We start from the raw sequence: 16,635 nt of genomic DNA, 5'->3' as shown, positions 1-16,635 counted from the left end.
AAAAAAAAAAAAAAAATTAGCTGGATGCGGTGGCATGTGTCTATAGTCCTAGCTACTCAGGAGGCGAGGTGAGGTGTGAGGATTTCTTAAGCCCAGGAGGTCTAGGCTGCAGTGAGCCGTGATCACATCACAGCACTCCAGCCTGAGCGGCAAAGCAACACCCTTTCTCAAAATTCCTGGAGGCTGTTGAGTGTACTTGTAGGTATATACGTACATAATTCTTAAAGACTTTCTCCTTGACTGGAGGCACTGTCTGAACGTCTGCCGTGTAACTGTGCTTCTCTCTACCAATGTCAGTCTATCGATACTCCTCTAGAGTAATAGATGGCATCCGAGTCGTTTATTTACATCCACACTGAAAAATAACTGGGAAAATTGGGGCTCTCAGGTTACATCTTGAGCCCCAGCTGTATGTGATGTCACTGATTACTGCACTGAGTGGCTTAAATCAAATGCCTGCCCAGCAGTGGTGTGGAGAGAGGCTTCATTAGTCAAAATGATGAAACCCGAGATCAAGTATCAGTGGGAGAGACTGAAGATGCTGCTGCCTGGGGAACAGCAAAATGGTGCACGCCACGGGGAAGGAGAACCAAGAACCATAAGCCATCACGGGAGCCAACGGGGCTCCCAAAAGCCACAGACTCCTGAGCCCTGATATGGTTTGGATTTGTGTTCCCACTCATATCTCATATGCAAAATTGTAATCCCCAGCGTTGGAAGAGGTGCCTCCTGGGAGGTGATCAGATCATGGTGGGGGAGTTCTCATGAATGGTAGCACCATCCCCCCGGGTACTGTACATAGTTAGTGAGCTCTCACGAGATCAGGTGGTTTAAAGAGTGTGGCACCTCCCCCGATTCCCTCTTGCTCCCCCTTCCGTGATCACTGAAAGTTTCTTGAGGCTTCTCCAGAAGCCAAGCAGATGTCAGCATCATGCTTCCTATATAGCTTGCAGAACTTGAGCCAATTAAACCTTGTTTCTTTATAAATTACCCAGTCTCGGGTATTTCTTTGTAGCAGTGCAAGAGAGATCAAATATAGGCTCCTTCTAGACAGCCTCAGATAGAGCCCTCTGGTTGCATCTAGAAATGACTCCTGACTTACTCTACCTTCAGTTCCAATGGAAATAATGTAAACCCTGCATGATACTGTGAAGGGCTGACATGGACACAGCTGGAGGCTTCTGCCCCTGGGACGGGGGGACTGGCAGGGAAGAATAAACTGCACTTGGAGTTCACCAGTACAGCCATGACCCAGTGCCTCCCTAGCCCGCAAACCTGGTAGTGATGCGGGGAGAAGAACCCACACGTGTATTCAGACACCTGCACCCGCCGCCCACCCACTCGCTGCCCTCTTGGGGCAGCTGGTCTCCTGCAACCAACTCGAAGCTTGGTTTGGGCTTTGGTGAGGCTCTAAATGGCCTTCTAGGTAGTCCTGGCAGAGATCTGGAGGGCACAGAGGAGAGAGTGGAGCTTCTCTTTGGAAGCCATGGTGGGGAGGGCTTCCAGCAACCTCATTTCATTACAGGTCTTTAGGAGGGAGTGCTGTGTCCCACCAGGATGGCTGTGATCATTACTTGGCTGTCCCAGAGTCCAGGTGCATGAGAAAAAGAAGTGTTATTGCATTAACAGACGTGGCCCACACAGGCTTTACAAATTCCCCTCTTCGTGTCCGCTGGGGCTGCTACCCGAGGGCCTTTCCTGGTCAGCAGGGACAGTGCACGCGGAGCGGTGTGCACCTGCACCAACCGCGGACTTACCTTGGAGCGAGGCTGGCGGACTTGGCTCCCATTGGTGAATCCAGTCCTTCCCCCGGCTTTGCTGATTTCTCTCGGTTCATTTGCTGTAGGATAGAGTTCAATTCACTAATAACATTTGCCTTTGGGCCTGAGAGAATCGGGCTTTTGATCTCTGTGACGTCGCCCCACAACTTGGAGGTCCTTGGCTGGAGAACCTTGGCCATCCCAGGCTGGGCACTGCCCGGCGGGGGCGGGGGAGCGGGCGGGGGGATAACAAAGCTATCTACATCCTCTTCCACGAGCGCGTCTTGATAAAGTGCATTGCTTTTGTGAATGATGGGCTTCATTTTTGGCTTAGGAGGTACTGGGGGTTTGTCAACCATAAATGCTTGCCCATCTGCATAGACTGTGCAGGTGTCCACGTTCTCTCCACCTTCGGAAGACAGGGTGGAGATGCTAGACACGGTGGAGATAGTGCTGGTCGTCTCGAGGTGGTGGTCGCTGCTACTCCGGCTGTCCACCTCCTCGATCCCAGAGTCGGCGACGGCGTCAAAGCTTTCAGGGGGTGGCAGGAATGAGGCAGGCAGACAGTTTGAAAGACTGGCTGGCTTCTTGCTGTCTGCAGAGTTGGTTGGTTGGCTGGAGTTCAACGAAGGGGACTGAGGGGTGTCGCTTTTCTTCTGCTTCACTAAGTCTGTGAGAGCCGGGACAGAAGCTGCCCGGTCATCGGGGATATCAAAACTATTTGCAAATTCCAGGGGAGGAGGCAATGGCTCTGTAAAAATAAAATCCTCGTCCAAGTCCACGGATGCCAGAGGGGGAGGAGGGATGCGGAATGGCAAAATCACCGCCTCTTCCATGGAGCCCACCGCCACGATGGTTCTGCCGGGCACGGTGGTGGGCTCGGGGGCAGCGGAGATCTGTAAAGCACCTTCGGTTTCGGAAACACCTTCTGGCACCTCGGACGGCGAGCTGTCTGGCTTCATCTCCACGTCTGCCTTCTCGTCCTCTTCCTGCAGGGCATTGTCCAGCTTAGTGGCGTCCACGGTGTGGACCATCAGCAGGCCAGCCGACTTCTGCTGGGACGTGTCCATGATGTCGATCAGCATGTTCTTCTTGTCGTCGCCCTTCCGGTCTCGGCCCAGGTCGGTCTCGTACTTGTTCTCCGTCTCCTGCCGCCTCAGGGGTCCCCGAGTGTTCTGCCTGGTGACCGTAGGGAAGCCAGCATCTAGGCTGGGCCGCATTTTGGTATCAATGTAAAGAGGTTTGTTGAGGTCGGCCTTGGGGGTCTCCCCTTTGGGTCCCTGCTGAGACTCCTTCATGGCTCGGTCCCTTGCGGAGAGTGCCAGGGCCAGCGGGGAGCTGGGATCAAGCAGCCGCCCTGTGAGTGGGTGGACGTAATTCCCGGGGCCAGCTGTGCCGCTGCTTGTAGGGGGTACTGCTGGGCTGCTCTCAGGCCCCTGGGCTTTGGACGTGGAATTCAGCGGCCTCCCAGCCTCACCCTGAGCACTGGCCTCGGCGCCACCCACGAAATGGTTTTCGGGCTCCCTGGGTGTGGCACCCGGCATGGGGGATGACAGCTGCTCAGCGCTGTCCTCGTCGGCGAAAACTCCGTCCTCGGGGAACATGGAGGGCCGCGTCCGGGGGGCAGGTGGCCCCAGGCCCACATCCTCGTCCCCCAGGTCTGTGGAGAGGAAGGCCGGGGAGTTCCTCCTGGCTTCCAGCCGCTTCTCACGGTCGCGGACGGCTCCGGCGATGGCGGCGGCGAAGGGGCTGCTGACGGTCAGGCTTTCGTCAGGCCGCAGCTGGCCTGGTGGCTCCGGGGCCTGGGGGTCGATCTCCATGCTGCTGCCCTGGCTGCTCTTGCCGCTGCTGCTGGTGGACGGCTCCTTCACGATGATGGTCGGGATAGGGATGGAGCACGTCTTCTCGGGGCTGTCCTCCACGTTGGACTGCTTCACCAGCATCGCCTTCCGCCTGGCGGGCTTGGCGGGGACATAGACGGCTTTGCTGGCGATCTTCCCCACCTCTGAGTATGGGTTTTCGGGCATCTGGCCCCTCTTGTTGCGGAAGTTGGCCTGTGGGCCGGCATTCCGACTGTAGAGGTCTTCAGAGTCCAGGGAGTAGCGATCCAGCTCTCTCCTGAAGTACATCCCCTTCTCCCTCATTATGGTGGCCACAGTGTCGGACCTGGTGGCGGGGGACACCTTGGCGGCAGAATTCTGATTGAACGCAGGCTTAATTGTCCCGTAGACTCTTGGAGTTGGGGACTTGGGGCAGTTGTAAGCGGTGGGGGAAGGTGGTGGTGGGGACGGGGGCACAGACTGTGGTGGAGGGGGGATGTCCTCGGAGGTGTCCGGCATGGACAGGCTTCTGGTGAACTTCAGCATTGGAGGAGCCAGAAACTGCCGCTCTTCCTCTGTTATTCCTACAAAGAGAAGAGAGGTTTAGCTTTAAGTCACAATAGCAACAAAGCCTAAGTTCCTAGGAACGTGCGATATGCTACGTCTCCACAAACTCACAAGTTCAGATGATGAACGGGTGTTCATGAAACACAGCACAAGCCACAATGCCAAGTGGTTAGTCACATGGCCCATCGTGAGCCAAAGGACAAGAAAGGGAAGAACAGAAAAGCACTGGGGATGCTGTGAGTGCGCTGCTGCTGCGGAGCCTCCAGGCGCAGGCTGCAGCAGGGGAGCTATGTGAGGCCAGGGCAGAAAGGCCCCTGACGCTGAGCTGTGTGTCAGTCTGCAGGCCAAGTGGGCAGCTTGCCTTGGGGCTGCATGTGTGTGCGCGCACGTGTGCTTGTGCTGGCATTGTGCTTGGGGCGGGGTTGGCTAGACCAGGAGGTGTCCTTCCACCACGCCCCTTCAGATATGGTAAGGGCTCCTGGGAGGGTTTTTAGGGCAGGGGCCTAAGGCTGTCACCTGTCCATGTGAAATGAGAGCAAAGGTGTGCAGGTACTGCTGTGTTTATGTGGCAAGGATGGTGTGCAGTCCACCATCCAGATGGCACTTGAGCCCCGCGGCTGCCCAGATGTACAGGGAGGCCTCTGCCACCCTGAGCGAAGCCATCTGCCCACGGTTGGCTGTGTGTGTGCTGGGAGGAGGTGCTTTTCTTCGAGGGTCACGTGAATCCTTTAATTGCCTGACTTCACTGGGCCCCACTGGGGTTCTGTGTGTCCTGGAGCTCTCTGGACCCTCAGAGAGGTAGATGGCTGGGGAATGCCAGCTCAGAGGAGGGGCCATGTGGGCTCTAGAGCCTGGCCCTGACGGGAGGGAGCCCAGGTTCCTTTAAAGATCCCGGCCTGAGGTAGGAGTAGGATCCTGAGCCAGGCCTCAGTGAGCCCCTTCTGGGTCCCAGTGGCAGCCCTGGAAGTGGTCCTGTCAAGACCCTCTAGAGCAGGGGCTGAGAGCCCAGCGGACCACCATGATCACAGCTGATAGAACCTCATACTGGCACAAAGTATGAGTTGACCTAATGAAAATACGTGGATGTTGAGTGTGTGGGGATGCAGCTGAGGTCCTGCAACAGCCAGCAGTGGCCTGAGGGTTCTCTGGGTGTGTTGCCTGGGTGTGACTTTACAGACTGTCCAACAGCTCAAGACACAGACACGTCAACAGGAGCACTCAGGGAGAAGGGAAGCGAGACACGCACACACGCACCGACAGACGCACGGCACAGGGATTTCATGTCAGGAGCATGCAGGGTTTTCAAAGAGGTAGCAAAATAAATTACTTGAAATGAAAAAAAATTCCTAGGACAAACTACAATAATTTATTCCAATGAAAACTTCCATTCGATAAGGGTATTCCAAATTTAACATACTCCTTGTGGGAGGACATTTTGGCATTGCAAAGATGGCTCGTTCTCCATTGACCAGTCACTCTGAGTTGGTAGTCTGGCAATTATGTTCCCAAGGAGTACTAATTTAAGAATACACCTTATAAAGTAAACTGGGTTACATTCAGATTACAGATTCCAAACCATAAGGGTTCACTAACCTGATAGAAAGATTCTGCTGTCTGACAGGAGGAAATCAGTTGTTATTAACCAGTAACCGCAAGACAAACACGCAGCTCCCCCTGAGTTTGCTGGTGCAGGGGGAGCTTTAAGCACAGCAGACACCACCTCCATGGCCACTTACTGCCTAGTGACTGCCTACAGTCATCCACCTCAGACTCACAAGCACACTGCGCTTTTGCACAGCAGCCCAGAGGCATTTCCAGAACACATAGGACAGTGCCCCTGGGGTGGGCTGGGCAGACCAGAGTCCCAGGGTTGCCCCCACAACTCTCACAGGGCAAGGGCCTTAGCTTCTATCAGAATTGACACAGTAAAGGCAATGCTGAATTATCTCACAAAGGGACTGTCTCAAAGGGTCAAGTGTGACCTTGTCTCAAGGTCAAGTGTACCTTTGCCTGCAACAGAGTCAATAGGAATAATTGTGACATTAAGAAGAAAGGAAGGCAGTTTTCTGCAACACACAGTACGTTATTTCATTAGAATTCGAGACCCTGACCAGACCACCCTTGGAAGTATATCTGCTGAGCTCATCCTCCAGGCCTGGTGGTGGCTGGGGAATGCAGGGAACCCACTGGCCCTTCCCACCCTGAGCAGGGCAGGGTGGGGCAGGGGGCCTGGCTCAGACCACCCTGCCCCCGCTGCCCCTTTACTCTGCTGGAATTATCACAGATAACTGGGCTTCAATATTACAGAAGCCACCCCGGATTTTGTGTCCTTCAGGGGGCATAAGTTTCATGCCACTCAGATGTTCCAATGGCTCCCTGGTGGGCAAGGCCAGGTTCCTGCCCTCTGGTAGGTGGGCTGGCAGGGCCTTGCTGGGGTGAGACGCCAAGGCAACTGTGGCAGGCCCGGGGTCAGAACTCCCGAGGGGCTCTAAGGCTGTTTGAAAGCCCAGGGGCAACTTCTGTGGGGGAGTGCCACACTTCTTACCTATTGATTTCTGCCTTCGCATCGTACCTCGAGGGATGCCCAGAAATGGGGCTTTTGGGCTCCCAGGAACAGTGGGCGTCATCACGGCGATTCCTTGGCGTTCATACACAGACTGCAAACCGGAGAGCCTAGGGTGAGATGCAGCCCTGGCCAGCCCCCACCCAGAGTCACAGGGCCCAGAGGCCACAAGGGAACGTCTGTCACTGTGGCTTCCCCAAGCTGCTTCTGGAGCCACCTCAAATCTCCAGAGGGGCTGATGAGCCACAGCATTGAGGACCCAGGAAGGGCCCTCTCTAGGTGCCTTTCCTATTCACTGCAGCTGCTATTGGCCTCTGGCCCTGTTAGGATGGCAGCATGCCCTGTTCCATGGAGATGTGGTCTGCTGCAACACCATTTGCCAGAGCAGCTGGACAGACACGTCTCTCTGAGATGGGGGCCAGGCTGGTTGTCTCGTGGGAAAGGGCACAGAGTGGTGGGCAGTGGGGTCTGGCCTGGGTCCATACGCTGCTCCCCATGTGCCATGTGACCATCAAGTCTTTACATAGGAGCCATCATTTCCTCTTTCATAAAATGGGCTCATGATACTAGCCCCACAGTATGTGCAAGGGCCAGCCAGGTATTAGGGTAGTGTGTGGGTGAGTGTGATGTGCCAGCTAGCTTGAGCAAGCCCTGGAGCTGCTTGGGGGCACAGTGTGGAGTCTGCAGCAGCAGGCTCTGCCCAGCTTCCTCCCTCCTCGGCCTATTCCAGGAGGAGCCTAGGGCTCCCCTCCTCCACCTTGGAAGCAGAGTCCTGGTGCTGCCAACCCTTTGGCTTCCCCAGGCTGCTGCTTTCTTTGCAAAATTGAGATGGCTCAGGGCCCCAAACTTGTAGTGTTGAAGGCCAACCCAGAAGAATATCAGATGCGGAAGCTCAATGGAAATATTCGTGTGCAAGCTTTTATTACTCCAGCTTGGAGATGCTGTTTCCATGTGTCCACAGCCTCTGTTTGTCTCACTGTATGGCCCTGAGGCTGGAGGGGGAAATTGGGACCCTTTGGGAGGTCGAGGGCACTTTGTCTCAGACACCCCCCAACTAGGTGGGGCACGTGGGTGCTGCGAAGGACTGGGAACAAAGAGGGAGGCAAGGACGGGTAGGCAGGGCCTGAAGGGGAAGGCCCCTTGTGAAGTTCAGAGGTGATGGGAGGAGGTGTGAGGGCAGATATTTTAATTGTAACCATTAACAGTTGTTTAATGCACATTACAGAAAAGTCTTGTGGTAAATTTATAATATTTATAAGTGTTATTGTTCAAGAAAAGGCTAGAAATAGTGAGGCAGTTTGATACTGGTTCAAAGGGAATACTAAGTCAGGTAAGCAATCACGACAGGTAGGCAGTGCCGGAATCTGACATCAGGCTCAGATGGCTGCCTCTGGAAAATTGAGAAGCAATCCAAGGGTCCAGGAGGCCACGCCTTCCTCAGGATGTGCCTGGGGGAATCGAGCAGCCTCTGCCCCAGGCCCTTTTCCAGCTGTGTGCCCTCCTGACTGCGTAGGGAAGGTGACCATGGCATGGGCAACCTGCTCTGAGCCAGGCACCCACTCTACCCAGCAGACACTGAAGCCCTTCATGGCACTTCAGGCCCCGAGGACAAGTGCTGCTCAGGATCTCAGAGCACGTCGGGGACTGCCACATGGGATGTGGGACAGACGGCCTCTTCCACACCGGAGTATTTCTGTGCTCTGGGTGGACCAGGAGGCAAGATCACCTCTGTCTGAAGCGTGCGTCAAGGCCCCTTACATCCGTGTGTTCACAGGTCCTCAGCAAAGTATGACAGGGGACACCTTTGAGGCTCAGGGCACTGAGTAAGCAGAGGCAGTCAGTGCAGTAAGGGAGTGGCAGGGCTTAGATGTGGTCTGCTGTGTCCCACCACTGTGAGTCTGCACGGACCGACCCAGCTGTTCGTCCTGTGGCTACTTGGATTTGGGCCCCACCTCTGGACAGCATGAACCAGACATGACAGCATGTGCGCCTTAGCTACTGAGACAGCCCACCCACTTCCTGGGTCACTGCCAGCCCCTGCCCCGCGTGGTCCCAAGGTATGGCCACTTACGTTCATGTCTGAGCTCGCCGGGAAGCACCGGCTGCTGGGCCGCTGCTTGATGGTCGCCACCCTTGGTTCCACGGCCATGTTCTCAGCAGCACGGGAGGGCTTGGAGGCCGGGACTATCTCCTCGGGTTTATCTGCAATAGAACCGTGAGGATTGGAGCAGCATCACCAGTAGGGGAAGCTGGGCGTCCATAGGAAAGCGCACAGGTGCAGCAGCCACTCCAGCATCCAGAACTGTGCATGGGGCATTTGTTGCTGCTGTGAGGAGCATGCGTGTGCCTCTGCCACATGCATTCCCACTGGGGCATGGGCTCCTTTCCCAGACCTTGTCCTTGGAGGCATGCACGAGGTGTGGACATAGAAGACCCTCCACAGCTCAGTCGCCTCCTCAGACGTGCCCAGCCCACCAAGGGCTCTGAAGCTTTTTGGGACATTTCGGGTTTTTTTTTTTTTGAGACGGAGTCTTGCTCTGTCGCCCAGGCTGGAGTGCAGTGGTGCAATCTTGGCTCACTGCAACTTCCACCTCCCAGGTTCAAGCAATTCTCTTGCCTCAGCCTCTGGAGTAGCTGGGATTACAGGCACCTGTCACTACGCCCGGCTAATTTTTGTATTTTTAGTAGAGATGGAGTTTCACCATGTTGGCCAGGCTGATCTTGAACTCCTGACTTCAAGTGATCCACCTGCCTTGGTCTTCCAAAGTGCTGGGATTACAGGCGTTTGGGTCATTTCTTTAGTGGAATCACTTTATTCTTACTAATGGGATTTATTCTTGTGAGGGTTAACTAAACTGACTTTTTGAAATTTTTTTTTTTTTTTTTTAAAGAGACTCAGAAATATGGTTCCTTTGTAACTGTGATTGCCAAGACATGAGGACCTGCCATCCAAGGCAGTGTGGGTGTTTCAGAAGCCAGGGTGCTCAGGGGCCCCCAGGCATTAGTAAGTGTTGCAGAGGAAAGTTCTCTGTTACAATTTTCCCCAACGCAGAACCTTCCCATTTCCTTTTAAAAAATGAAAACCAAAATTTATTTATAAGGAATCCTTAGCAATTAACAAAAGCTTTTTAAAAAGGACATTTACAGCACTTTTTTTTTTTTTTTTTTTAACTTGAAAACTGAAGCACATCCCGGAGCTCTCCTGACACCTTAGCTTCATCTCAGGGTATTTGGATCAGGCATAAGGGTGTGTCTAGGGCTGTTTAAATGCAAGGGCCCTGTGCCACTGAGACCTGGAGAACTGGTCTTCCAGTCCCGATTGTGGAAAAAGTGACCCCAGCTGTACTTCTGAGATGTCACTGGGTTGGGACAAAGCCAGTGCGGTGCCTGGTGGGTGTACCCCATTCTAAGCCTTTGAGACAGCACTGGCCTTACTCCCTGGGAAGAAGCAGGCCATCTAGAACATTCTGCCTTCTGGCCACCCTAAGCCCACTCTTGGCATCTGGTGGCCTCCCATGAAGTGTATGCTAAGGACTTGCCCAGACTTTGAGTCATGGGGCTATTGTGCGGGTCGGAGCTGAGCAGAGTGCAGGGAGGAAGGCCCCCATCTCCAAGTTGTTCTTCAGGATGAGGCGGAAGTTACCTGTCATGGCAGCTTCTCACGGGGAGCTGACCCATGGGCAAAGCTTCCAGAGCCACAGCATGGCTCAGGGTTGTCCAACACAAAGGCATCAGGCTCCTGACAAAGGCAGCCCAGACCAGAGGTCCCCACAACAGAAGTTTGGGGAGAAGAAATGGGGGTGTGCTGGGGACACTGAGCCGGGCACCCTGTGATGGCCCCTCAACCTTGCAGAGCAGCTGAGATGTACATAACTCTGACACCTGTGGACACTCATGGTAGAGTCTGCATGAGGGGCCTGGTTCCAGGCCTGTGTTCCAGACCCTTGGACCAGTCCTGCCCACACTGGGCCAGAACCTCAGGTCAGTCTATACTTTTTTTTTTTTTCTTTAAGATGGAGTCTCGCTGTCACCCAGGCTGCTTGGCTCACTGCAACCTCCACCTCCTGGGTTCAAGCAATTCTCGTGTGTCAGCCTCCTGAGTAGCTGTGCGCCACCATGCCCAGCTAATTTTTGTATTTTTAGTAGAGATGGGGTTTCACCATGTTGGCCAGGCCGGTCTCAAATTCCTGACCTCAAGTGATCTGCCCACCTTGGCCTCCCGAAGTGCTGGGATTACAGGTGTGAGTCACCACGCCAAGCCATATGTTTTTAGCCTTCAAACAAGGAGGGGGAAGAAAAGGCAGGAGAATGTGCAGCAGAGGCCATATGGCTGCCAAGCCCAGCACACTTACCATCGGGCCCTTCAGGGAGGCATTTGCCGACCTCTGGCCTGGACCACGTTTCCAGTTGTCAGCAAAATGCCAAGTGTTCACGCAAAGCAAGAAAGCCCTTGCCCCATAGTGTCCGGGCAGCCCAATCTCCCCCCACAGCACTCTCCCTTCATGACCAAGTCCAGCTGACCAGGCCCGCGGGCTCACTGGGCCCCATTGCTGCATCCCTGCTCACGCATTCTCTCCTGTGATTCCTGGACCCACAAGCCCTGCTGGCTCTTTGACGAGCCTGATGCCTCCTTGGGGTCTTGTCATTCCCCCAGTGGATGCTAAGCATCTGCTCCTCAGGGAACTGGTCAGGCACGGTAGGAAACACCCGATTCTCATCTCACTTGGCAGTGGGGACATCCTGGCTGCGACCTGTGACCCCAGTCCAGAGCCGTGCTGTCCTCACCTGCATTCAAGACCCTCCTCAGCCCAGCTCCTCCAGCTGCAGCAGGTGCTGCATGGCTGCCTCGTCTCACATTCCCTTTGCTAGGGTCCCTGTCAATCTCTCTGGGCTGGACGGGCCGGATCCACCTGCCATGGTTCCAACAATTTGCTTCCTCCAAGGAGCCTTTCCCCTCCTAGGGCTGGGGTGGAACTCCTTGGATGGCTGGGGTCGAATTTGTTTCTGTGCAGGCCTCTCTGCCCTGGCCTTGCCATCAGCTGGGCTGTTCCCCTTTGACTCAGGACCAGGCTGACGCTTGGGTGATCTGCTTTGGCCGGCTGTGACGTGCAGCTCCAGCTTGGTCTGTCCCTGGAAGTGGGGGCGCTGGGCAGTGGCTGTTCTTTGCCTCAACTGAGATGTGGCCGCTGGTGGCCCCCAGAGTATTTTTCTCCAGTGAAACAGGGGTTGAGATGTGCCTCCGTCACCAGGGAGTTATGTCCCACAACTGTGGTGAGCCAGGGCACTGTGGGATGGGGATGCCCCGGACCTGCTTCCTGACAGTGCTGGCCTGGGCCCCTCCTCTGACCCCAGTGGAGGGTGAGGCCTGAGTGGGGTGCAGCAGCATGTACCTCCACAAACATGACCCAGAAGGAATGCCACCAGGTTAGGGGAAGAACAGCTGGAGCCCAACCAAACATCCCACGGGGGCATTCCAGGTGGTGAGCTCTGGGGACAGCCACAGAATGCAGCCCGCCGGATACTGTATGCAGGTGCACACAGGGAAGGGTGCCTTCCTGGCTGCCACCTGCCTGTGCTCGGGCCTGCCCCTGTGGAGATGCAGGAAGGCCCATCCGAGCCAGAAACCCCTGGGCATCCCTCCTGGCCGGACTTCAGGCTATGGTAAGCTCAGAGGCTAAGGTGGCAGCCAGGGCTGAATAGCTGAGGTGAAGGAAAGTTATCAGCACTGAACATGGACAGAGGTGTCAGACCCAGAAGATGCAGGAGAGCCACGGCCCTGCAGGGGAAGGCCTGAGCGCAGGTGGGTGTGGGAAGGCTATGGCCAGGCTCCACTGTGCTGTTGGCCATGTCTGGGCACATCAAAGAAGGAGGGACTCTAAGGTGTAACAGCTTTCCTGGGATTACAATTTAAACGAGCCAAATCTTCAAGAAGCTCCTGTTTCCAACTGGGCCCTTCCAGAAGCCATGCGCCTGCTTTTTATGTATTAACAAACTCCTGCTGATGAGGCTGGTTCATTTCCATCCACTGCACACTGAGGGTCTGCTGCCTGGCCTCCCCGGGGCACTGCCTTGAATCCTCACATTCCCAAAATGAACAGGCTACAGGTTGTGATTTTAGGACCTCAGGGCCTGCGACAGGCATCTTGCCAAACACACCTCATGTAACTGTGTGCCCGGGGTGAAGGACAGGTGTCCTGGTCAATAATGACAACCATCCCTGAATCAGGGGGAGGTTCTGGGCTGATCATCCTGTTTCTCATCCTCATGAGAAGCTGGCTGTAGTAAAGGGATTGTTCCCTTGTTGAAGCGAAAACATTTCAGGTCTGAGATGCGTAAGGCCATACAGGGGCAAACCATGGGACCAGGCGGGAGCTGGGGCTGGGATTGGGGTCCCCCGAGCCTTATGCCTGCCATGTGGATGGGCTGCCCAGCCCTGGGCCCTGGTGGGCAACGGCTGCAGAATGTTAGTTTGGAAATGATTGGGGTCAGCACTGGCATGCTCTGCCTCGTCCAGGAGAACCACGAGGTGGGGGTGGGGGCGCCCTTCCCATCATCACAGTCGCCACGTCGGAGGGTGGGGTTGGTCAAGTCCCTGCAGGTGCATCCCTGAAGCTGTGGCCACTTTGACTGTGGATGCTCGGTCTCTGTTTTAAACCCTTCCCTTCCCAATAACCCCAAAACAAACGTTCTTTTGAACCAGAACAGGTGAGAGCAGCCGGGCGTGTTGGGGTGACAGGGTCAGGGGCTAGCATTCCTTTTTAAGTTAGAGTTAGTGTAATTCAAATGAAAAAGGAAAACCCTGCATTGGTCCCCCACAGGGGTGTGGGTCCTTCCTGGCCCTCGTCTCTTGGGGATGTGGGCAGTGGGAGCGTGCTGGCCTGACTTGCTCAGTCCCTATCTCGGAGATCTTGTTTACCAGATCTCCAAGACTTTTCAGAGAAGCCACAGGACTGCAGATTCCTGCTTCTCATTCTAGGCTCCTAAGGATTATGCTTAATTTATAAAAGCTCAGAACTAGGTCTTTATTCAGGGACTCCGGATGAAGGGGATTAGCGAATCCGGCCCCTGGCAGTCTTCGAATGAAGTGCTCAGTGACTGAAAACGAGCCTCAGACAGATTTGAAACTGTCAAATCCCAAAATACTCCAGTGAGGAGCTGATGAAGATGCCCCAGCAGTCACCCGCATTTCAGCCCTCTGAGCAAGCGTGTGTTCTCTCTAGAAGACACACGTGATGCTGACCAGGCACAGGGAAAAGGGAGGGGAGGTGGTAGGTTTGTCACCTGCCTGCCCTTCCTGTTACCAGAGCCCCCCAGCCCATGAGCTGACTCTGGACCACGGGCTGACTTCCATGCAGGTTCCCCTGATAGTGGGGAAGCAGCAGCGTTCCCCGTGCTAGAGAAATCTTGCCACTGCTCTGCATCCTCAGCGAGTCACAAGGGAGTCACCAAATCGAGGAGTGACACAATCCCAGCGTCCATGCTGAGGCCGGGAGGCCCAGGACCACACAGGCACCTGGTGGCCAAGTCTCCTGCTTCCCCAGGTAGGAAATGGGCTCTGCATTGAAGCGACGCTAGGTCCACTGTCCAGCGAGTTCCTTTGCCTGTGGCCACGCAGCAGGCCCAGAGCCTGGGAGCCAGCTCCATTGAGGGGCAGAGTGCCCAGCTGTTTCCCCATCGACTCTTCAGAACCTTCCGGGGGAAAGCAGCAGACCAGACCCTGTGGAGGGCTGCAGAGGGCTGCTCCAGCTCTTCAGCTTTCCTGGGACCTGACTCATGGTCTGCTTCACATCCTCCAAGATGATCCAGGGACCCTATCGGTTCTCAACCACTGCTCTCTCCCCTTATGTGAGCTTGAAGTGGTCTGTCTACCTCTCTGGAGGTGCAGTGCCACTACATCCTGTCTCTGGGTGAGAGAGTATAAATGTCACTCCATTTCCAAAAGGAAAACACATCTGCAGTGCCAGATGTTAGAGGACAGAAGCTGTGTGTGTTAGAAGCAGCGGCTGTTGCCAGCTGGCTGGCCTCTTGGTTTAATCTTCCAAAGAGGCAGTGCAGGGTGGGAAGTGTGTGCTTGGACTCTGGTGGACTGGTCCTGGCCTGCAGCTCTGAGTCACACACCTTCCAAGGGCTAGAGTCTGAAGGTACAAGTCAGAGGTGCCTGGCAGGGTGGAGGCCACAGTCCCCTTCATGTGCCCGGGGGCAGAGGCCCCACCCCAAATCCTGCCTGACAGCCGGCTTCTGCCTGAGCCCAGCACAGGGTCTGGGGTCTAGGGCAGGTGCTCAGAGAACACTTAAACACTAAAGATTTTACAGATGGAGAACTGAAAACCTGGGATCACTAAGCAGGGTAAAGCTAGCAGGGGACAGAGTTGGGATTTGAGGTGCTTTGCCAGGGATGTTAAGATAAATGACCACGCACCGGGGGGCTTAAAACAATGGAAACATATCCCTGCACAGTTCTGGAGGCTGGAAGTCCAAGGTCAGGTTCCTTCAGAGGGTCTGGGGAGGATGAAATCCATGGTGTTTCTTGGCTTGTTCCTTCTTTACAAGGACACGTCACTGGATTTAGAGCCCACCCGAGTCCAGCATGACCTCATCTTGATTAGATCTGCAAGGATCCTATTTCCAAATACGGTCCCATTCACAGAACTTTGGGGGTCACTTTTCTTTTTTTTTTTTTTTTGAGACGGAGTCTCGCTCTGTCGCCCAGGCTGGGGTGCAGTGGCGCAATCTCGGCTCACTGCAAGCTCCGCCTCCCGGGTTCACGCCATTCTCCTGCCTCAGCCTCCCGAGTAGCTGGGACTACAGGCGCCCGCCCCTGCGCCCGGCTAGTTTTTTCTATTTTTAGTAGAGACGGGGTTTCACCATGGTCTCGATCTCCTGACCTTGTGATCCGCCCACCTCGGCCTCCCAAAGTGCTGGGATTACAGGCGTGAGGGGTCACTTTTCAACCCAATACAACTGCAAAGGCCTGACTTTTGTTCCACATGCCTTTCTGGATTTTGTTCCACATGCCTTTCTGGAGTGTGGTGAGTGCTTTTTCCGAGGAGAGGCCAGTCTTCCCAGAGACGGGTGGAGGCAGCACCAGGGTCCTGGAGCATTTGCTGCACACCCAATGTGTGCTCCACACTTCGCAATGTGCACCATGGGATGCGCTCATGGCCCGGGAGGCAGGGGCTGTCAGTACCCCTCGGTGTCTTCAGTCCCCAGCTGGACCCCCCAGTGTGACCAGGCCAGGCCACGGCTGCTAGTCCCTTTGGGGTCTGCCTGCCCCCACCCCTGCCCCCGTTATAGCTGGGGTTGGGGCTCTGGGGCATTTAAGCTCAAATTTGTAGTCAGGTTCTCTTGCTCAGACGGGAGGTGGATCTTCTCTCTCTGGAGCTCCTGGCCGTGCAGGCTGTGACTCTTATCTTCTGATGCCACACTGGGGGAGAAGGGCAGTGTGGATGGGGCCAGGTCCCAGCAGGCCACAGGCGCCCACAGCGGCTCAGCCACCTGAGTCCCGAACTGTTCTCCCTGACAAGGGAGTTTTGTTGTCCCGCGCTGTTCTGGCAACTGGGTCCATGGGCACCTGTGGTGCGGGCGTCTTCCTCGGGTAGGTGATGAATAGAGGGCCATTCCTGTGAGCTGGGGTTTGGCCTTGGATTGAAGGGGCGTTCACACAGAAACGTAATTGCACGACATAGAAAGAAGGGTATTCTGTATCCCGGGCGTCCACATCCTCGGCGCAGCAACGGGGCCTAGAAAGCCTGCTGGGAGTTTTCTGGGCAGCCGTAGGATGCTGGTGCAAGCCCGGGGCTGCTGCACAGAGGCCACTGGGATGACACAGGCGGGGGCGGTAGGCAGGGACAGCCAGGGGAGGAGGCGGTGGTGGTTCTACGCCCACTTCACCCATTCTCATCTAACATGACTGGGACACAGTTAA

At 55.3% G+C, this 16,635-nt stretch overlaps 1 protein-coding gene and 1 long non-coding RNA gene across 22 annotated transcripts in view; one reads left to right on the top strand and one right to left on the bottom strand.

Moving 5' to 3' along the window:
- The window catches only part of SHANK2 (SH3 and multiple ankyrin repeat domains 2), a 671,410-nt gene that overhangs the window by 14,313 nt on the left and 640,462 nt on the right, over positions 1–16,635 (bottom strand). For 14 of the 21 annotated variants that reach the window (XM_077961772.1, XM_077961763.1, XM_077961773.1 and 11 more), the window contains 3 exons: positions 8,782–8,912; positions 6,693–6,804; positions 1,758–4,164 (listed from right to left, as the gene is read on the bottom strand). In XM_077961772.1, the coding sequence (XP_077817898.1) occupies positions 1,758–4,164; positions 6,693–6,804; positions 8,782–8,912 (2,650 nt within the window). Of the gene's footprint in view, positions 1–1,757; positions 4,165–5,740; positions 5,762–6,692; positions 6,805–8,781; positions 8,913–16,635 lie in introns of all 21 variants that reach the window. The other 7 variants (XM_077961765.1, XM_077961778.1, XM_077961779.1 and 4 more) reach the window with 2 other exon arrangements.
- Positions 10,704–15,945, top strand: LOC144334057 (uncharacterized). The gene is made up of 3 exons (XR_013403424.1): positions 10,704–12,942; positions 15,078–15,367; positions 15,648–15,945. It is a non-coding gene; the product is annotated as an uncharacterized LOC144334057 (long non-coding RNA).

Source organism: Macaca mulatta, chromosome 14 (assembly GCF_049350105.2).
Source record: "Macaca mulatta isolate MMU2019108-1 chromosome 14, T2T-MMU8v2.0, whole genome shotgun sequence".
Taxonomy (NCBI): domain Eukaryota; kingdom Metazoa; phylum Chordata; class Mammalia; order Primates; family Cercopithecidae; genus Macaca; species Macaca mulatta.
Note: the sequence above shows the minus strand (reverse complement) of the source record. Positions and strands in the feature narration are given on the sequence as shown.